Below are 22529 nucleotides of genomic sequence, written 5' to 3'. Positions count from 1 at the left end.
CATACAGGCTTCTCTCTAGTTATGGCGCGGGCTCCAGAGCGGTGGGCTCTTTAGTTTGTGGCACATGGGCTCGCTCGTTGAGATGCTCGAGCTCAGTAGTTGTGGCGCGCGGGCTTAGTTGCCCCGCAGCGTGTGGGATCTTAGTTCCCTGACCAGGGATTGAACCTATGTCCCCTGCATTGGAAGGCGGATTCTTTACCACTGGATCACCAGGGAAGTCCCTCCTCTTTCTTGCTTTTATTAAATCAAAATGGTCTTTTTCAGAGAAATAATAAACTGAAGGAAAGAATTAACATCCTTAAGCTACCAAGAGTTCAAAAGATAAGTAAGAAAAACACTAAAACTCTGCTGCCTTCAGATAGATGGATAATGGAGAGGAAGTTTGAACAAAAACAGATTCTCAAAAGAATAGTATAAACATTCGAAAAAAAGTTTAACATTATTGAAATGAAATTCTATTTTTTGCTGTTGGGTTAGCAATATTTTTGTTGTAATGGGTATCCTGTTGATAAGATTATATATTGGTATGACCTATACAAAATATAACACATACCACTAACTTTAAATGTATATAGACTCAGTAATTTCAGGAATCTACTCTAAAGAAGAAATATGAAATGTGGACCAAAATATCTGAATGGAGCTATTGATTGCAGCTGTGTTTATTTACTGTTAATTTAGCTGAAAATAACTTGAAGGCCCAACAGCTGGAAAATGGTTAAGTACATTTAATATATATTCATAACATTGGATATGATATGAACATTAAATAATGTTTATATGTAAATTTTTAAAAATCATGGTGTTATGAAAAATTTCAAACATAAAAGTAAAGGTAGGGGAATTCCCTGGCAGTCCAGTGGTTAGGACTCTGCACTTTCACTGCTGAGGGCCCGGGTTCAATCCCTGGTCGGGGAACTAAGATCCTGCAAGCCGCGTAGCGTAGTCAAAAAAAAAAAAAAGTAAAGGTGGAATAGTGTAATGAACATATGGGGAATACATATGGGGAATTTTTCTTTAATATACGATTTTTTTCCCTGTTTCACTGAGGAATAATTGACATATATCACTGTATAAATTTAAGACGTGCTACATGATGGTTTGGTTTACTTATACTGTGAAATGATTACCACAATAGGTTCAGCTAACATCCATCTTCTCATATAGATACAATAAATAGAAAAGAGAGAATAAAGGGAAAAAAAATTTCTCCTTGTGATGAGAACACTTAGGATTTATTGTCTTAAAAACTTTCCTGTGTATAATGTAGCAGTATTAACTGTAGTCATCATGTTGTACATTACATCCATAGTACTTATTTATTTTATAACTGGAAATTTGTACCTTTTGACCACATTCCTCCAATTCCCCCTTTCCCCTACCAGGAATTTTTAATAATATAGGAGAATGCTTATTGGTCACAATAAGCAGGATATAAAATTACATTGCTAACTCTTTGTCTCCATGGAGATTGTACAAATTTATACTTATATCATCAGGATATGTGGATGACCCTGACAACAGACTTATAGAACTTTTTGATCATATCCAGTTGTAGGTTAAAAAGAACGCATCTTGGTGATGTTTTCATTTGCATTTGCATCTTGAGAAAGGTTGAATATCTTTTTATTTAAGAGCCATTTATACTTCCTTTTCTGTGTTTTTTTGTTTATATTCTTTGTTCATTTTGGGGGAGAGTAGTTAGCCTTTTTTGTATTAATGTGTAGGAGCCACTTAGACATTAGAGAAATTAGACTAATATAAGTGATGAGTTTCAGATGTTGTTTTCACAGTTTGTGTTTTGATTCTGCTCCTGGAATCTTTTTTCCATGTGGGAGTTTATTTTAATGTAGTTAAATTGATCAATCTCTACCGTTATGACTTTTGGGTTTTGTGCCATACATACAGTTCCTTCACTCTGAGGTTATTAAAAAGTCTTCTATATTTTCTTCTTGTACAGCAGTTATGAATACTTTGGTCTTAGGAACCCTTTACACTCTTAAAAATTGAGGCCCTCAAAGAGCTTTTTGTTTATATGGGTTACATGTATTGATTCTACCATATTAGGAATTAAAATGGAGACATTTTCAAATATTTGTTAATTTATTGAAAAATAACAATGTTAGGCTTATTATGTGTTAATATAAAGAAAATTTTTTGTGAAAAAATAACTGTTTTCCCAAAACAAACATTTGAGAGGATTGGCGTTGTTTTACATTTTTAAAAAGTCTCTTCATTGTCTGGCTTAATAGGTAACTGCTAGATTCTTGTATTTGCTTCTGCATTCAATCTGTTGTGATAAGGTATTTTGGTTGTAGTATCTGAAGCAAAGTCTGGTTTTACACAGATTTATAGGTGGGAAAGGGAGACTATTTTAAAAGCTTTTCCATGTTTTGGGGGTATTCTTCTTTGATACTATTCTAAAATTCACGAAGAGGGAGTTTTTTAAAGGTTAATAATAGTGTGGTATCTGAAATCATATCAATGACTTTTTTCATACTCTTTCACTGAGAGCCATAGGTGTATCAGTTAAGAGCCATTGGTTAAATAATATCTTTATCCATGCATGTTTTTTTAATTAGTAGATTTTTATTGTTTAAAGCAGTTTTAGATTCATAGCAAAATTGAGCAGAAAGTATAGAGTTCCTGTATACTCCCTGCCTCCTTCTACACGCATAGTCTCTTCCACTATCAGCATCCTTCCCCAGAATGGTACATTTGTTACAATTGATGACCCTACATTGACACATCATTATCCCCAAAGTCCATAGTTTACATTAGGGTTACTTTTGGTGTTGTGCATTCTAGGGCTTGACAAATGTGTAATGACATGTATTTAACATAGTTTCATACAGAATAGTTTCACTGTCCTAAAAATCTTCTGTGCTCTGCCTATTTATCCCTTCCTCCCTTCCTACACCTGGCAACCACTGGTCTTTTTATTGTCTCCATAGTTTTGCCTTTTCCAGAGTGTCATATAGTTGGAATCATATAGTATATAGCCCCAGTGCATGATTTTGAAACCTAGGTATTGGTCATTTGTAAAGTATTGGTTAGCTGAGTTATGCAGATCATCCAAATATTGACACATTTTATTATACAATATAGCAAATCCTGTAGCTGCTCAAAAAGTCCACTGTATACACATGGTCGTAGTACTATTATGAAAATAATTTTGAGGGCTTCCCTGGTGGCGCAGTGGTTAAGAATCCTCCTGCCAATGCAGGGGACACGGGTTCGAGCCCTGGTCCGGGAAGATCCCACATGCTGCGGAGCTACTAAGCCCGTGCGCCACAACTACTGGGCCTGCGCTCTAGAGCCTGTGTGCCGCAACTACTGAAGCCCTCGTGCCTAGAACCCGGGCTCTGCAGCAAGAGAAGCCACCTTAGTGAGAAACCCGCACACCGCAACGAAGAGTAGCCCCTGCTCGAGCACAGCAACGAAGACCCAGCACAGCCAAAAATAAATAAATAAGTAAATAAAATTAAGAAAAAGAAAATAATTTTGACCTTGCATATCCCCTGAAATGGTCTGGGGGACTCCCGGGGTCCCTGAACCATATTTTGAGAACCACTTTTCTAGTACTTGTGTGGTTTCATCATTTACATTTTAAACAGTCCCTTTTTAAAATTTTTCTTTAATTAATTAATTAATTATTATTTTTTGGTCCGTGTTGGGTCTTTGTTGCCGCCCGTGGGCTTTCTCTAGTTGCAGTAATCGAGGGCTACTCTTCGTTGCGGTGCATGGGCTTCTCATTGCTGGCTTCTCTTGTTGTGGATAGTGGGCTCTAGGCACGGGGGCTTCAGTAGTTGTGGCATGTGGGCTCAGTAGTTGTGGCACGTGAGCTCTAGAGCGCAGGCTCAGTAGTTGTGGTGCACGGACTTAGTTGCTCCGTGGCACATGGGATCTTCCCCGACCAGGGATCGAACCCATGTCCCCTGCATTGGTAGGTGGATTCTTAACCACTGCGCCACCAGGGAAGTCCCATCATTTACATTTTAATCTTATAGCTCTGGAATTTTAAAATTAAAGCTGAGTAATAGCGATATGAGTTAATATTTTTTTCTCATTGGCCATTGGTAGCCACTTGAACAACCATTCCTTACTGATTAGAAGGCTTACCAGGCATAAAACCCTTCTTCAATGGGAAGATAACCTTGAGTTTATCCTCTTCTAGCACTCTTTCTCTGGTTAAGATAAATATGGAATGTCAGCTCTGTTATAAGGCAACATTGCTTATTGTAGAATGACCCTTGAATGGAACTGCATCTGGATAGGAAAGATTTTGAATGGACCACAAATTTCTCTTGGGAAGCAGAGACCTCAGCTGCCCTTTGTACATGCAGTTTGACTTGTGCAGGGACGAGGAAGTCATGGGCTGTTAAGATACTGATTCTTGGGCTTCCCTGGTGGCGCAGTGGTTGAGAATCTGCCTGCCAATGCAGGGGACACGGGTTCGAGCCCTGGCCTGGGAAGATCCCACGTGCCGCGGAGCAGCTGGGCCCGTGAGCCACAGTTACTGAGCCTGCGCGTCTGGAGCCTGTGCTCCGCAACAAGAGAGGCCACGATGGTGAGAGGCCCGCGCACCGCGATGAAGAGTGGCTCCCGCTTGCCGCAACTAGAGAAAGCCCTAGCACAGAAACTAAGACCCAACACAGCCATAAATAAATAAATAAACAAATACTTAAAAAAAAAAAAAAAAAAAAAGATACTGATTCTTATGGCATATGAAGCTCACTTGTGGTGCCTAGAAATTGGCTCCTGGATTTCTGTAAGGATCACTGCTGAAGACAGCACAACTGAAGCTGCAGTGCTGGCATACTGTGTTTCCTGTCCTGTATGCTACAAAGTTAAATGAGCCTGGTTTCATGCTATAGTTTATTTGATCCTATGAGTGTGAAGGTCAGTATGTATCTGAGACCACTACTGGTAGTTATGCAAAATGAGCTTTGCAATTATATATATTTGGGTCTTTTTCTGGGCTTTCTTTTTTTAATACTGTATATTCGTGTACCAGTGCCATACTTATTTTATTTATTTATTTTTATTTTTATAAATTTATTTATTTATTTATTTATTTATTTTTGGCCGAGTTGGGTCTTCATTGCTGTGTGCAGGCTTTCTCTGGTTGCTGCGAGCGGGGGCTACTCTTCATTGCGGTGTGCGGGATTCTTATTGTGGTGGCTTCTCTTGTTGCGGAGCCTGGGCTCTAGGCACGCGGGCTTCATTGCGGGCTCCGTGGTTGTGGCTCACGGGCTCTAGAGTGCAGGCTCAGTAGTTGTGGTGCATGGGCTTAGTTGCTTCGTGGCATGTGGGATCTTCCCGGACCGGGCTCGAACCCGTGTCCACTGCATTGGCAGGCAGATTCTTAACCACTGTGCCACCGGGGAAGCCCATACTTATTTTAAATTGAGGCTTTATTTTAATTTTTAGTATTGGTAGGCCTGATTCCTCTCATTAGTCTTTAAAAAAATATTTTTCTTGACTGTTCTTTATTTTTCGCTATGAATATTAAAGTTATTTTTATTTTAATAACTTTTTTTAGAGTTTATTTTTTTGTCCTGTTACTTAAAATAGCATCTGGATAGTTGGACAGATGCTGTTTGCCATTTGAGAGCAGGTGTCTTTTTGCACAAATTGAACTGTTTTATTTATTTATTTATTTTAAATAAATTTTTATTTATTTATTTATTGTTGGCTGTGTTGGGTCTTCGTTGCTGCGTGCGGGCTTTTTCTAGTTGTGGCAAGCGGGGGCTACTCTTCACTGCCGCGCGCGGACTTCTCATTGCGGTGGCTTCTCTTGTTGCGGAGCACGGGCTCTGGGCGCGCAGGCTTCAGTAGTTGTGGCACGTGGGCTCAGTAGTTGTGGCTCGAGGGCTCTAGAGCACAGAGCTCAGTAGCTTGGCACACGGGCCTAGTTGCTCCGCGGCATGTGGGATCTTCCTGGACCAGGGCTTGAACCCATGTCCCCTGCATTGGCAGGCGGATTCTTAATCACTGTGCCACCAGGGAAGTCCCTGAACTGTTTTATTGTAAGTTATTTCCTCCTTTCCCTCTGTCCTCACTCTAGGCAACTGGCCAGTGCTCTGTTTTTCTGGCCTTCTGTTGCTGCTCAGTCAGCCCTTTGCATATCAGGCTGATCCTTTGTGTATGCCATTAGTGATGCAGGACAACAGCAGGAAGTGCAATAAAAGCAGCATCTTTTACAACATTTCTTTGGTTTTTTGATACTGGATTTAAAACTTTGTTTTAGCCAGTGCCCTTATTTTGTCATTTGTTTCTCAGAAACACAGAGACCATAATAACTTTGAATATTAAGTATCCAGAGAGCTCCTAGGAGTGTTATGTTGGAAGCAATTTGGGTAGGTACTGTAATTACTTAAGTATTAAGTCTTACTTTTTAGGGAACTGGTTTAGGAAAGAACAATAGGGCATAAGGTGTTAGGAAGGCAGAATGTTGGTGTCTCTTCTCCTGGAACTGGTATGTTTCACAGATTCTTGTGAATTGTAGATTTAGTCTTTACTCTCCTGTTTCCTTTTTGAGGATCAGCATTGAAGAAAGCATAAAATAACAAAGTGATGGCCTTTGATACTCTTACTATGACCGAGAACAATGTTGCTTTCAGTATTACAAATTAAACTAATTCTCAAAAGGGATAGTAAATGAACAACTCACTTGAATTTCTCTTCTAGGTTAACATTGACAAAGTTTTCTGCTCATTCTGTACTTGCTTCATTCCCCCCTGTTCTGTCCAGTATAGTAGCCACTAACCACATATGAGTGTTTGAATTTAAGTATAAATTAATTAAAGTTAAATTAAAAATTCAGTTCCTCATTTGCACTAGTCACATTGACAGTGCTCAGTTGGCGGACATGGCTAGTGCCTGCTGTATCAGACTGTGCCCAGTGAACACTTCCATCATTGCAGGAAGTTTCATGAGACAGAGCTGCTAAAATCTCCTGGCCTGCCCTTGTCTCATGAGCTTGTTTTCTACTTAAGAAAGATGATTGAGGCTGTTCTCCTTCTGTCATATTTATGTTTTTCTGGGCTCAGAGGAAGATTTTTTTTTCTCATTTATGAAGGTTTATGCTTTTATTTTGGGTCTCTTAGAACTTGTATTCCATTTGTTATCTCTTCTCCCTAGTATCTTCATTCCTTTGAAGTTAGAGCAGAAATAGAAAAGCCATAGATGGAGGTTAACTTGGAGGCTGCTGCTGAGGTCTGCAGCATTTCATACTGACATTCCTGTGGAGACGGTCACCATTATCTGTCCTGCCTTCAGCTTTCCATATCTTGAAGCCAGTTTAGTTTCAGTGTTCATCAAGTTTAGGGGGACAGAGTCATACTACTCACAGTCAACATAGTAAGCTATTAAGAGACTCATGTATACATCAGGATGTCGTAGTACTCATTAATAATGAGAACAGTAACTGACAAGAAGACCACATATTATTGTCATCTGGCCTGCCGTAGGTGAAATGAAATTTCAGATTATAATCAGAGGGTTTCAGTGTGCACATGGGACTTTAGTGTGAAGACTTAATTCGGTTATCTTAATGTCATCTATCTTTAAGAGTTCAGAATCAACTTGTGTCTTATGCATGTATCTGTCAGGTGAACCTAATATCAGGCAGGCTGATATTGTTTCTTGGAAATGCTCTTTGCCACTCTTCCCCTCAACTTTTTAAAGCCTTCCAGGGGAAGATTTTTCTTCTATTTATTATTTTTTTAAAATTCCAGGCAGATTATGATTAAATTGATTTAAGGGCCAGTTTCCCATTTCAGTTGTTCAGGCATAGGTTGAGAGACCATCTCTGTTAAGTTTTATTACTTTTTTGCTCCAATATTTGACCATATCTCAATGTTTTAGGCACCCTGGAGTGTACTAACTTCTCTGTGTATTAATTACAGATTTCTGTTGCTCCAACACCAAATTTCTAGGCGGGTTTTCTTGTTGTGTAACTCCCAAATCTATATTTCTGCAGCTGATCTGTTTCCAAAGTCTAGTCTCACTTCTAAATACAGAAATATCTAAATACATAGATACTTCTGTTAAGGCATTTCTTATTAACTCCTCAGATCAAAAATATTAAAATTGAAGTTCTATTTTCAATACCCCTAAATCCTTCAAAAAGTATACAGCCTTTTCAACTTCTTTTATCATTATGTAATCCCTCTTCAATTTTAACCACTTCTTCCTCTCCTCAGTTTTTTTAGTTATCAAATTATCTTGCTTTTTTAGAGTCATGTACCACAATGTTCTTTGCAGCACTATTTACAATAGCCAGGACATGGAAGCAACCTAAGTGTCCATCGACAGATGAATGGGTAAAGAAGATGTGGCACATGTATACAATGGAATATTACTGAGCCATAAAAAGGAACGAAATTGAGTTATTTGTAGTGAGGTGGATGGACCTAGAGTCTGTCATACAGAGTGGAGTAAGTCAGAAAGAGAAAAACAAATACAGTATGCTAACACATATATATGGAATCTAAAAAAAAAAAAAAAAGGTTCTGAAGAACCTAGGGGTAGGACAGGAGTAAAGACGCAGACATAGGACTTCCCTGGTGGCACAGTGGTTAAAAATCCGCCTGCCAATGCAGGGGACACAGCTTCGATCCCTGGTCTGGGAAGATCCCACATGCCGTGGTACAGCTAAGCCCATGCGCCACAACTACTGAGGCTGTGCTCTAGAGCCCGTGAGCCACAACTGCTGAAGCCCGCGCACCTAGAGCCCATGCTCTGCAACAAGAGAAGCCACCGCAATGAAAAGCCCACTCACCACAATTAAGGGTAGCCCCCTCTCGCTGCAACTAGAGAAAGCCCATGCACAGCAACAAAAACCCAACACAGCCAAAAATAAATAAATAAATAAATAAATTTATTTTAAAAAAAAAGAAAAGATGCAGTCGTAGCAAATGGGCTTGAGGACACGGGGAGGGGCAAGGGTAAGCTGGGATGAAGTGAGAGAGTGGCATGGACATATATACACTACCAAATGTAAAATAGATAGCTAGTGGGAAGCAGCTGCATCGCACAGGGAGATCAGCTTGGTGCTTTGTGACCACCTAGAGGGGTGGGATAGGGAGGGTGGGAGGGAGATGCAAGAGGGAGAGGATATGGGGGTATATGTATACATATAGCTGATTCACTTTGTTATACAGCAGAAACTAACACAACATTGTAAAGCAATTATACTCCAATAAAGATGTTAAAAAAATCCAAGAGAAACACACAAAATGAATATCGTGGCAGAAATTACTAAGACCACTGAATCCCACTGAAATGGATTTGAAAAGGGAAAAATGTATTATGTCCTATTGCAGTAGTCTATTTCTGTGTATTTCCATTTGTGTGTGTGTGTGTGTGCCTGTCATTGGATCTTAAAAAAAAGTTATCTTGCTTTTTTATATACATGATATCTACTCATTTCTATTCCCATTGCTTCCTTTCTATTCTGTCTAGCCTACCTTAATAATCTCCAAATTCTCATCTTAATCTACCCTATTTTGTCTTTGCCTTCTGAACAGGAACTTTGGTTTATGCATCTTTGTATCTGAAAGAGATAAGTCATTATTTTGCAGTAATCTGATTTTATTAGCTATTTAACACGTTAAACTACTTTAGTTGTTATATTTTAATCATTTAGAGTATTTATGTGAACTCTATTTTTTAGCGTGATGAACAAGTCTGGGGTGAATCGTGTAGTTTGGAAACGACCTCGGCTCACTCACAACGGACCTGTGAGAAGGAGCACAGTCATTGACCAGATTCCGTTTCTGGCAGTAGCAAGAGCACTTGGTAAGTAGGACTTACATTTGGTGAAATCATCTTGGATTTTCTATATTATATAGTGGTAAAATAAAAGAGAAGACTGAGAATTAAACCCTCATTTGGCACGTAATGAAGGTATAAATATGATATTATAGTAAATGATTGAAAACCTCATTGAGGGGAAGGTTAAAGTATGGATTTCAGTGCCAATTGCTCTTTGATCATGAGTTATGTTCAATGTTTTGCTAGTTCCCATTTATTCCTAGGGAAGTAAATATATGCCTAGGCTTGATGTTAGCCTTAAAACTATTTCTAAATGTCCTTCCCTACTTCAGCCCTTCATATTTCTCTCAAGAGCCTTCAAAGCTCTTTTTTTTTCATTAGCTAGCAAAGTAAATTGTACATGACAAAATAAACATACTTATTTTCTGTTCTACCTGGTTTTGAAAGGAAGGCTAGAGGATTATAGCTATAGAAATATCTTACCTTGGATGTACTAATTAAATTTTCTTCTGAAGAAAATTTCTTTTGGAAAACACCACTTTTTTCCTTCTCTCCTTCTTCCTCTAACAGATACTTGAGAACTGACTTGGTGCCAGGCACCGCCTTAGGCTTTGGAGAGATAATACAGATATACTCTGCCCTCAGGGAGCAAGACTGAGTAGTTGGGGAGATAGGCAATAAAGAAGGAAGCTTGTCCTGAAAGTAATATAATATAGCAAGTCAATTATACTTCAGTTTTTTAAAAAGTAAACTTGTAAATGAAATAATTACAGATTAGGAAATATGAAAGTCCTATGATAAAGAATAATTTAGAAGGGAAAAACTATTTTAGATAGTGTGATGGAAATGCTCCTTTTAGGAAGTGTTATTTTAGCTGAGATTTGATGGCTGAGAAGGAGTTATTCTTGTGAAGAGCCTGTTGAAGAATATTCTAGGCATGGTTCCTGAATTGGGAAAGAGCGTGGCCTGTTGTAGGAATTATCAGAAGGCAGGAGTTAAAGAGGCAAACATGAGCCACAGATGTTTACATTCTAGTCTAAGGGTACTGGGAAACACTGAAGGGTATTAAGTTAAGGAGTAACATTATCTGATTTGCATTTTTAAAAGATCATGCTACCGGGGCTTCCCTGGTGGCGCAGTGGTTGAGAATCCGCCTGCCAATGCAGGGGACACGGGTTCGAGCCCTGGTCCGGGAAGATCCCACATGCCACGGAGCAACTGGGCCCGTGAGCCACAATTACTGAGCCTGCGCGTCTGGAGCCTGTGCTCCGCAACAAGAGAGGCCGCGATAGTGAGAGGCCCGCGCACCGCGATGAAGAGTGGCCCCCGCTTGCCACAACTAGAGAAAGCCCTCATAGAAACGAAGACCCAACACAGCCATAAAAAAAAAAAAAAAAAAAGACCATGCTACCTATCATGTCACTATCTTTGTTCATCTTTGGTGATCATATACATATAGTCCCAATATTCATGGAGCCTATAATCTAATGGGGAGAATAGATAATAAACAAATGAGAAAATTATTTTAAAAAGCATTATAAAGGAATTAAACAGTATGATATGCCACTAATTGGTGGGAGGGATAGTGGGTAGCAGAGGAGGGCTACTTTGGAGAGGATGATTAAGGAACATTCTTTTATTTATTTATTTTTTAATCAATTAATTTATTTTTGACTGTGTTGGGTCTTCGTTGCTGCGCGTGGGCTTTCTCTAGTTGCGGCGAGCGGGGGCTACTCTTCGTTGCAGTGCACGGGCTTCTCATTGCGGTGGCTTCTCTTGTTGCGGAGCACGGGCTCTAGGTGCACGGGCTTCAGTAGTTGTGGCACGCAGGCTCAGTAGTTGTGGCTCACAGGCTCTGGAGCGCAGGCTCAGTAGTTGTGGCGCACGGGCTTAGTTGCTCCGTGGCGTGTGGGATCTTCCCAGACCAGGGCTCGAACCTGTGTCCCTGCATTGGCAGGCGGATTCTTAACCACTGCGTCACCAGGGAAGCCCAAGGAACATTCTTTTAAAAAGTGATATTTTGAGTGAGTAAGACCTAAAAGGAGAAGAAGGGGCCAAGTCAAAGCAAAGCCATAGCACTTGCAAAGGCCGTTAGGCAATTAGTGGACATTTGATTTGGGAGAGATGGTGGTGCGGGTTGTGTAGCATATATTCTTTTTTCCTACTGAATAATGCCCTGACTTCCTTTGGGGAAACTATCTCCCCTACTATGTGCAGTCTTAGTTTAGACATTCCTATTCAGGGTCCTTTTATAAAACATAAAAGGTCGGGCATATGACCCCAGCTAGATCAGTTAGATTCCTTGTTCCATGATTTTGAGTTGTGAATCTAGAAAGGATAAACATTACAAACCAAAAACGTGGTTGGAATGAATTCATCCTAGTGATACTGACCTCCTTTGGCAGTGCTCATTCATGTGGTTGGGTTTTCCTGCCTAGTTGTTTGGAATTGCCCTGTCTCCATGCCTGGTTCTCCAGCTTCTTGTCTACCGTGTGAGCTACTTGATTTTCTTCTGAGTTGCCTTTTTGGCCTAGGTTAACCTGAGCTGGAAATTGTTGTTTGTTAGCAACGAATCCTAATGCAGAAAGGAAAGGACTTGCTGTCTTTAAGGACCAAGAATGAAGCCAGTGTGAGAGAGAGGAGGTAGAGATATAAGATGAAGGCGGAGATGAGGACACTTGCCTGATTAAGAGGGTGGGAGATGAGGACACTTGCCTGATTAAGAGGGTGGCGCAGGCTAAGGTAAGGAGTTTGGTGAAGACATTACCGGTGGTAGGCAAGAACTAAATCCTGCAAGGCTTTCTAGACCATGATAAGGAATTTTATTTTAAATGCTTTTAGGAAGGGATTGAAGAGTAGGAGAGGAAGTAAACCATAGTGGTTAAGAGGTAGACTTTGGACCCAAAATTCCTAGTTTCCAATCCCAGTGCTGTTATTTACTGTACAAACTTGGGCAAATTACTTAATATATTGTGGCACAGTTTTTTCTGCTGTAAAGTGGGGCCTGCTTCGTACTGTCGTGAGTATTGGGTAACTTAGCACATGTAAAGTGCTTAAAATAGTGCCTGGCACATAGTAAGTGCTCTGTAAATGTTAGTTGTTATTATTGTTGTTTACTGAAGTAGGGCAGTGACATGATCCAGTATGTTTTTAAAGGATCATTTTGGCTGATCCAGTTTGTTTTTAAAAGATCATAATGGCTAAAATTATAGGGTAATAAAATTGGAGGCCAGGGTCCCATTTAGGGACCTGTAGCAGTATTCTAAGCACTTTACATATTTTACAGATTTTTGTCTGAGTTTCCCAGGCCATTCATTCATAGTATACATGTGATATAGTTGATCCTCCAATTGTTAGCAAGGAGAAAGAGGGGGCAAGGTAGATGACAGTCAGCTGCTATTGACACTTCAGGTAGACGGTAAATTTCCAGTGAACTGTTGCCATTTGTAACATTAGTGAGCTTAGGGGGAAGGCATGGGAGGCAAGGAATTAATATTAGTAAAGAAATAGAGGGGATTTTTGTGGGGAACTCAACACGGACTGAGGGCAAGGTCTTACTCCAGGTTCACAAGTAAGGTGAACCTTCAGTTTAGAAAGTAGATGCCAATTTATTTTGTATATGTGAAGTGTGTGTGCACCAAGCATTTCAAGTAAGCCTTGAAACCCTTAAGTGATTGTGGAGAGGAAGAGAAGGAACAGGTGATGGAGTGGCAAAAAGAGCAGAAAAACCAACTGGTTTTCCTGTTTCAGACATTCCTGCTTAGTTCAGATATAGCTCTGGAGTAATTCAGACAAGAAGTAATTCAACCCGCTTGAATATCTTCAGTAATCTTTACTTAATGTTTCAAAGTAGAAACTCTTGTATTAGTAGACAATTCTGTGAGTTAAAATCTGCCTCCATGAAGCTTTCAGACAGCGCAGTGTACTTCCTTTTCTTTTTGCATAATGACAGTCATTTACCTATTCAGAATTGGCTAGCATGTTTCTCTAGGCTAATTTCAGACCCTTCATTATTCTTGCTGTATTCCTCTAGATGTTTCCTTCAATAAACGTGATTTGGGAATTGAGGACACTGCAAGATGTGGTCTGACCAGTTTGAAGTACAATGGAAATATTTAGTTCCTGCTACCTGAACATTGTACTTCTAATAATGGAGTCCTAGAATCCTGTCATTAGCTTTTTGTAATCTTACCTCATTAGTTGGCTTATTAAGCTCAGATCTCTAGATATTTCTCTTACGAACTGCTACCAGGTCAAGTTTCTCTTTTATGTACTCTGTTGGTTTTTATTGGGATGGTGTAAGGGTGGGGAAATGGAGACTGAATAATAGCATTAGATGAGTTGTTGGTGGAATGTATTTATCAATACAAAAGGTATTGATTAATAGATTGGTGTGTATTTAGAGAGATCTTTTTTTTTTTTAACATCTTTATTGGAGTATAATTGGTTTACAATGGTGTGTTAGTTTCTGCTTTATAACAAAGTGAATCAGTTATACATATACGTATGTTCCCATATCTCTTCCCTCTTGCCTCTCCCTCCCTCCCACCCTCCCTATCCCACCCCTCTAGGTGGTCACAAAGCACCGAGCTGATCTCCCTGTGCTATGCGGCTGCTTCCCACTAGCTATCTATTTTACGTTTGGCAGTGTATATATGTCCATGCCACTTAGAGAGAGAGATCTTGATTGATGTGATGCTGTTTTTTTTTTTTTCTTAGCTTAGTTTCAACATTTGTTAACTACCTAGAGAAAGAAATAATGTGCGTGGTCCTCCATTTTGTATATTATACAAGTATTCAAAAGTACTTAGGCAGCAAGATATTAGCATTGTTTAACTACTTTTAGTTGCCAGAGAGAAAAAATAGTAATTAGAGAGTAGAGAAATCAGACAACACTTTGACTAGGTGATGACAGTTACCATCACTAATGAGGAATAGTTGGACATTGTATGCCTCCAGATGTGTGGTACACATATCCCCTATGTAGTACCCTGGTCAAAAATGCATAGCCTCAATCTAGATAAAGGAGGTTAAAGAAATGTTACAAGTAAAGAAAAAAAAGAAAAAGAAAAGAAAAGAAATGTTACAAGTACATGCTATTCCTGATCCTAGGCTGGATCCTATAAAGGATATTATTAGGCCATCTGATAATTCAGAATATGGATGGTAGATGGTATATTAGGTAAATATGTTAATATAAATTTATGAAGCTTATAACTACAGTGTCCTTATTCTTAGAAAATAACACTTTGAAGTATTTAAGGGTAAAGGACCATTATTTAAAATATTTTTTACATATACACACAGAATCTTTATATATATGTAGATTGAAAACAAGCAAATGGGGCAAAATGTCAACAATAGATGAATCTGAGTAAAGATGGGTGTTCTTTGTCATAGTTTTATTTTTATAGCTTTATACATTTGAAATGATCTCCAGATGAAATGTTTTTAAAAATAGGCTGGCAGGAAAAAAAAAAAAAATAGGCTGCCAGGGACTTCCCTGGTGGCACAGTGGTTAAGAATCCGCCTGCCAATGCAGGGGACAGGGGTTCGATCCCTGGTCCGGGAAGATCCCACATGCCACGGAGCAACTAAGCCCGCGAGCCACAACTACTGAGCCCGCGTGCCACAACTACTGAAGCCCACGTGCCTAGAGCCTGTGCTCAGCAACAAGAGAAGCCACTGCAAAGAGAAGCCCGCGCACTACAACAAAGAGTAGCCCCCACTCGCCACAACTAGAGAAAGCCCGTGTGCAGCAACAAAGACCCAACGCAGCCAAAAAAAAAAAAAACTTAAAAAAAAAAAAGGATAAAACCACATACAGAGTCCCCACTTCTTTGTGATTGTTTATTCATTCACCAAATATTTATTAAATGCCTGCTGTGTGCCAGGTATTGCTCTAGGTTCTGAGGATTCTGCAATGAACAAAACAGGTGAAAATTCCTGGACCCATGGAACTTACTTTCTAGTGAGGGGAAACAGATGATAAACTAAAATAAATAAGTAGAATATATACTGTGGTATATAGTAAAAAGTGCTAACGTGAAAAATAAACCAGGGAACGTTGTGGGGGTGGGAGTGTAATTTTAAATGGGATTGTCAGGGGGCTTCCCTGGTGGCGCAGTGGTTAAGAAGCCGCCTGCCAATGCAGGGGACACGGGTTCGAGCCCTGGTCCGGGAAGATCCCACATGCCGCGGAGCAACTAAGCCCGTGCGCCACAACTACTGAGCCTGCGCTCTAGAGCCCACAAGCCACAACTACTGAAGCCCGTTGGCCTAGAGCCCATGCTCCACAACAAGAGAAGCCACCACAATGAGAAGCGTGTGCACTGCAACGGAGAGAAGACCCCGCTCTCTGCAATTAGAGAAAGCCCACAAGCAGCAATGAAGACCCAACGCAGCCAAAAATAAAACAAACAAACAAATAAATAAATAAATGGGATGGTCAGAGGAGGTCTGAAAAGATGACATTTGAGTGAAGAGATGAGGCATCAAGGCCTGTGGGTGTCTGGGGCAAGATATTAGGCAGAAGGAACAACAAATACAAAGTGTCCTTTTTAAGATTTTTTTTTTTTTAACTAGCAGCTTGAAAGGTGGAGTTGCCATTAACTGACGTAGCAAAGACCAGAGTATATGTAGCAGGGGGAGGTCAGTTCAGTTTTGGACAACTTACCTTCAAGGTGCTAATCAGACATTAAAGTGGTGATATCCCTTGGGCTTCTGGTTATGAAAATTGACTAGGTGAGGGCTAGGCTAGAGATATCAGTCTGTGGCTGAATCAAGGGATTGGGTGTAGGTAGAAAAAGGGGGAAAAAAGAAAAGAAAAAAGGAAGGGTCCAGTGACTGATCCCTGAGATACTGTCACTGTTAGGAGGTGGGGGCATGAATGGAAGAACAGGTAAAACAAGACTGAGAAAGAGCCACAGGTAAAATACAAGAAAGTTCAGGAGAGTGTCCTGAAAGCTAAGAGAAGAAACTGTTTCAAGAAGGTATTTCGTTATATGTCAGTTATACCTCAATTAAAAAAAAATATTTCAAATACTGTTGATAGTTCAGGTAAAGGAAAGACTGAGAAGTGACCTTTGGGTTTAAAAATGTGAAAGTCATTGGTGACCTTGACAAAGTAGCTTTTGGTGGATATTGAGACCACAGCCATGACTGGAGTTGGTTCAAGAAAGAGTGAGAAGGGGAAATTATGATATAGCAAGTTTTAGACACTCTTCCTTGGTTGGGAAGGAAGAGATGGGGCTTTAGCTGGAATAGAAAGAATAGCGTCAAGAGAGGGTTTGCTACTGTTACTTTAAAAAGGGAAGAAATAATAACAGTTGATGGGAAAGATCCTCTAGACCAGGGAAAACTCCATGTAGGAGATAAAATACAATTGCTGTAGTAATTTCCTATGACAATTACATTATTTTAACATAATTTTGTAAACAAATATATGGAAATAAATGAATATTTTCATATAAAAAGACATGGGAGAGATGGTATTGTTTTAGTAATGGAAAAAAATTGCATCTGCTTTTTCTCTTGATTTTATTTTTCTATCACATATTTTCTCAAATTTTCTCAAATATCTTTTTATTTTTTAAACTTTATTGAGATATAACTGACATACAGCACTGTATATAAGTTTAAGGCGTGCAGCATTTAAAAGAGAATATCCTTTAGATTTGAACGTTTAAGCTGAAAGAAATGCTTTGTCATATTACTTTTCCTGTCTTTATTTTGGCACTTGGGGGAAAAAAAAGTAACTATTTAAGTTCTAGCTTTCTTTTTAAGTTTAACTTGTTGCATGGTAATTCTTATTGGCCCATAGTAAATTAAATTATAGAATTTAGCACCACTCTTATGGTTTATAGTCATTTTTCTTCCAGTTTTTTGGGAAAGAGAGAAGTTTGCTTATCAAAATTTGTACTGATGAAGATCAAAATTACCTGAGTGCAAATGTAGCAAAGGTGCCTCCTAGTGGCTGCCCGATGGAATTGCATGTGAGTCTTGCAATTCATTTATTCATTGAACAGATATTTGAGTGCAGTATGTGCCAAGCACAGGGTCTTTGCCCTCATGGAAGCTTACAGTTTAGAGAGGGGAGAGGCATTCATCAAATGATCACAAAAAGAACGGAAACATTACAACTCTTAACTATTTGTGTATCTGTTAATGGGAACTTAAAATGGGAGTATTTTACCTAACCGGAGAGGTCAGAGAAGTGATGTTTGAGCTGAGGTCTTAAGAATTACTAAAAGTTAATAGAGGAAGAAAATGTGTTCTAGGCATAGGAACTGCATTTGTGAACAGCTCTGTGATAGGAGGAGGCATGGTGAATATAAGGGACTCTGATGAAGGGTAGGTGGAACAAAGATATGGGAACAAGAGGCATAGATAAAGTCAGAAAATACTGCATTTTTATAGGCTGTGGTTAAGAGTTATGCAAGAGTAAACTATTGCAGAGTTGGGGTGGGAAACATATAACTAGGTCGGGGTGTGTGTGTGTGTTTTAATTATGGCAAAATACATATAACAACATTTACCATCTTAACCATTTTAAGTATACAGTTCAGTGGTATTAAGTACATTTACATTGTTGTGCAGCCATCACCACCGTCAATCTTAAATTTGTGTTTTAAAGAGATGATTTTGGTTGCAGTTTTGAGGATGGATTAGGTGAGGCAAAAGTTGCTGGGAAGCTGTCCACAGGAAGCCACTCACAGAGCTGGAGGCGGGGTGGGGTGGTGAGACATGTTGAAATTCCCTAGGGATAAGGACCACTAGGTGTCCTGCACATTGCTGGCTGCAGTATGCCCCAGCAGCAAGCAGAGAACATACTGAAACCAGAAGAAAGGCCTCTTTCTCATCTGGTATCACTCCAGTGCCCCTACTGAAAACAAAAGGGAAATAGCCATTGAGCAGGCAACCAACCTCTGCCACAATGTTCAAGGCCCCTCCCTTCAATATATAGAGGAATGACATTCCTGTGATCCTACAATGGTGTACAAACACTAGGCCAATAATAAAATACTTAGTTCAATTCTGATTCTTACTCATTTGATCTCAGGTAAAGCCATGTAGATTACCTGAACTGGCAAAATAAGGGAACTGGCTCTATCTTATGTTCCTAAATCTAGCTATGAATACAGATCATATGGTGAGTTTGTTAAAAATTCAAATTCTAAAAAAAAAACAAAAAAAACAAAAAACTTCAAATTCTAGGGACTTTTACCAGCAAATTTAAAGCAACTTGAGCATCAAAACAATAACAGGAATAAGTTATAACATAATGAGGAAAAAAGAATCCCTAAGTCCATACTGATACAAAAAGATTATGAAGAGGTAGAGAGAAAAATGGATAGTTCTTCTTCAGAAAAGACAACTAATAAATGTAGTTAGTTCTAATTCTATCATCAGTTTACAACCATCACAATAACACTTGATTCGTGCAAGAATCATTAATGAATGCTAAAATGTGGCATATTTTGGTGAGGAATAGGATATTTCACACAATCTCAAACTATCACTGTACAGATTACTTAGGGCATCTTTACAGTGCTGGTAGGCAGCACTTTAACTGAATGATCAGGCTTGGCATTGCCAATAATAGGACAGACTGACATTTTGTGCCTCCTAATGTGACATACTAAGAAGGCTATGACTTCAGCAATGTAGTATTCTGGCCAAAAAAAAAAGTTTAACCTGAACACAAACCCTTATGTCTAGCCTGCGGACACGAGGAAGCAGTCAAGACAAATCCAAATTGAGGGTCACTCTGCAAAACAACTGGCCTGGACTCTCTTGACAATTGTCTGTCCGTGTCATGAATGACAAAAACAAATCACAAAACCTAGAGAATTGTTCTGGGTTAAAAATGACTAAAAAATATGACAACTAAATGTAATGAATGATCCTTGAGTGGATCCTAAGAGTGGATATTAAAAAAGCATTATTGCGGGAATTCCCTGGTGATCCAGGGGTTAGGACTTGACACTTTCACTGAGGGGGCCTGGGTTCGATCCCTGTTGGGGGAATTAAGATCCTGAAAGCCATGTGGGGCGGCCAAAAAAAAAAGGCATTATTGGGATAACTGGGGAAATTTGAACATAGATTTTATATTATACAATACTGGATCAACATGAAATTTTCTGACTGTGGCTACATAGGAGAATATCCTTATGCTCAGGAGATTAAATAGGAGATACACCATGTTATTGGGTTGGGAGATATAATATTGTTATGATGGCATTTCTCTCTGAAGTGATCTATAGGTTCAGTGCAATCGCATTCAAAACCCAGAGTTTGGGGGGACTTCCCTCCTGGTTCAGTGGGTAAGACTCCATGCTCCCAGAGAGGGGGCCGAGGTTTGATCCCTGGTCTGGGAACTAGATACTGCATGCATGCCGCAACTAAGCGTTTGCATGTCGCGACTAAGAGTCCACGTGCCGCAACTAAGAAGTCCGCATGCCACAACTGAAGATCCCTCATGTTGCAACTAAGACCCAGTGCAGCCTAAATAAATAAATAAATAATAATAAATATTATTATTTTTAAAAATATTTATTTATTTTTTATTTTTGGCTGCGTCAGGTCTTAGTCATGGGATTTTTGTTGCAGCATGTGGGATCTTTCGTTGGGGCACACAGGCTCCTTGTTGCGGCGCACAGGCTTCTCTCTAGTTGTGGCTCACGTGCTCAGTAGTTGCGGTGCATGGGCTTAGTTGCCCCACAGCATGTGGGATGTTAGTCCCCTGACCAGGGATCAAACCTGTGTCCCCTGCATTGGAAGGCGATTCTTAACCGCTGGAACACCAGGGAAGTTCCAGTAAATATTATGAAAAAAACAAACAAACAAAAAAAACAAAATAGAGTTTGGGAATTCCCTGGCGGTCCAGGGGTTAGGACTCCACGCTTCCACTGCAGGGGGCACAGGTTCAATCCCTGGTCGGGGAATTAAGATCCTCCATGCCACATGGCCTGGCCAAAAACTAAAAATAAACAAACAAATAAATAAACTAATTAATTTAAAAAGTTTCAGAAATTTAAGTTAGGAGAAATGCGCCTTTCTTCTGGAAATGTATTGAGGTTTAGTGAGAAAGAAAAAAGAGATTGGCAACATATTGGGGGCTAGTGATTTGGGAGTTGCAAGCTTGAGAGGACAATTTTATGGAAGGAGTATACATATATACTGGGTATATATCCATAGAAATCTCTAGAAGGATACATAAGGACAATAGTTGTTCCCTAAGTGGAGAACCAGAAAGGACATGAATGGGAAAGGAGATTTTTGTATCTTTTGGTTTTCGTGCCATGTGAAATAAACAAGTAACTTATTTTAAAATATTTTCAAATTTTTAACTGTATTAATGTTAGTTTATATATGAGAAATTGTGACCCTTCTTTGAGGTCATATAGTTTGCATTAGACTGAAAATTGGAATTTCTTTTTTTAACCTAGATTTTAAGTTTAGACATATTAGGGATTCTGCTTTATATAAATTTATGTTTTTACTTGGAGTGGCAATATTAATTTCAAATATTGGGGGGGAAATTGCTTTTGAAAGCTTTTAGCATCACATATGAACCCTGTAATTGCTATCTTACAATTTATCTTAACTGTTTCCATCCATGTTCATTTTTATAGTTTGATCAACCAGGGAGTTTTGTTTTACTGGTATAAAGAAATAAATGTGTCTTTGTGAGCTGACCTGGATTATAATTAGCTTTTAATGGTCATATGTTTTCTCTTTTGTTACTCTGAAGGATGAATTGCCCCTTTCAGGAGGCTGATTTAGCAGTGAATTTTGCTATTTCAGAGTGGAGTAATTGATTTGAAGTATTCTTTCCTTGGATTCTGAGCATATTTGAATTGGCCAGTATTTCTGATGAGAGGTATGGTGACGTTTAAATAAGGAAAGGAGAGGACAAAGAGCTTCCTCTTGTTTAGCAAAAGTCAGACCTGCTTAACAGCGGCAAAAACAATTTATCCTCTTGTCTGAAAACCTTTTGCTCTTAATTAGGTCTTTTCCCGAAGTATTTCACAACAAACAAAAGAGGCAGAAATTAATGTTTTCTCCTTCTTGTCTCCTCCTTCCTGTTTTTGGGAGCAAAAGAGTTTATATTGTCCTACTTATTTATCTTATGTATCACAAAAGAGTAGATGGTTTCTATAAATTTTTTTTTCTATTTCAGTTTTATTGATCTTTTAGTTGACCCCAGTCGACTAAAGCTTCTTTTATGTTGAACATTTTGAGGTGTACATCTAATGCGTCTAAAAAGCGGAAGTGTTAGGCATTGTTTTATGTGGAGCTAATCAAGAAGGAAGATAATTATGTAAGAATCTTCTTTTACTGGCTCACTGAAAGGGTGAACTATTGATCTCCAAAGGCTAGTCATATGGTAGGCTAAAAGCATAAAAATGCTCATTTTTATTTCTGGAATTTTCTTCCAAGTGACTGGCACCCATCCTTTCAGTTTTTTGTTTGTTTGTTTGTTTGTTTTTTTATTTATTTATTTTTGGTTGCCTTGGGTCTTCATTGCTGCGTGTGGGCTTTCTCTAGTTGTGTCGACAGGCTTCTCATTGCAGTGGCTTCTCTTGTTGTGGAGCACGGGCTCCAGGCGTTCAGGCTTCAGTAGTTGTGGTGCATGGGCTCAGTAGCTGTGGCTTGCGGGCCCTAGAGCGCAGGCTCAGTAGTTGTAGCGCCTGGGCCTAGCTGCTCTGCAGCATGTGGGATCTTCCTGGACCAGGGCTCGA

The 22529-nt window shown here is 39.3% G+C and overlaps 1 protein-coding gene across 1 annotated transcript in view; it reads left to right on the top strand.

Moving 5' to 3' along the window:
* The window catches only part of PPM1D (protein phosphatase, Mg2+/Mn2+ dependent 1D), a 52871-nt gene that overhangs the window by 16919 nt on the left and 13423 nt on the right, over positions 1-22529 (top strand). Inside the window, exon 3 of the mRNA XM_059907048.1 lies at positions 9683-9807. Within this exon, the coding sequence (XP_059763031.1) occupies positions 9683-9807 (125 nt within the window). The remainder of the gene's footprint in view (positions 1-9682; positions 9808-22529) is intronic.

Source organism: Balaenoptera ricei, chromosome 20 (genome assembly GCF_028023285.1).
Source record: "Balaenoptera ricei isolate mBalRic1 chromosome 20, mBalRic1.hap2, whole genome shotgun sequence".
Taxonomy (NCBI): domain Eukaryota; kingdom Metazoa; phylum Chordata; class Mammalia; order Artiodactyla; family Balaenopteridae; genus Balaenoptera; species Balaenoptera ricei.
This window is presented reverse-complemented; position numbering and strand designations above follow the sequence as displayed.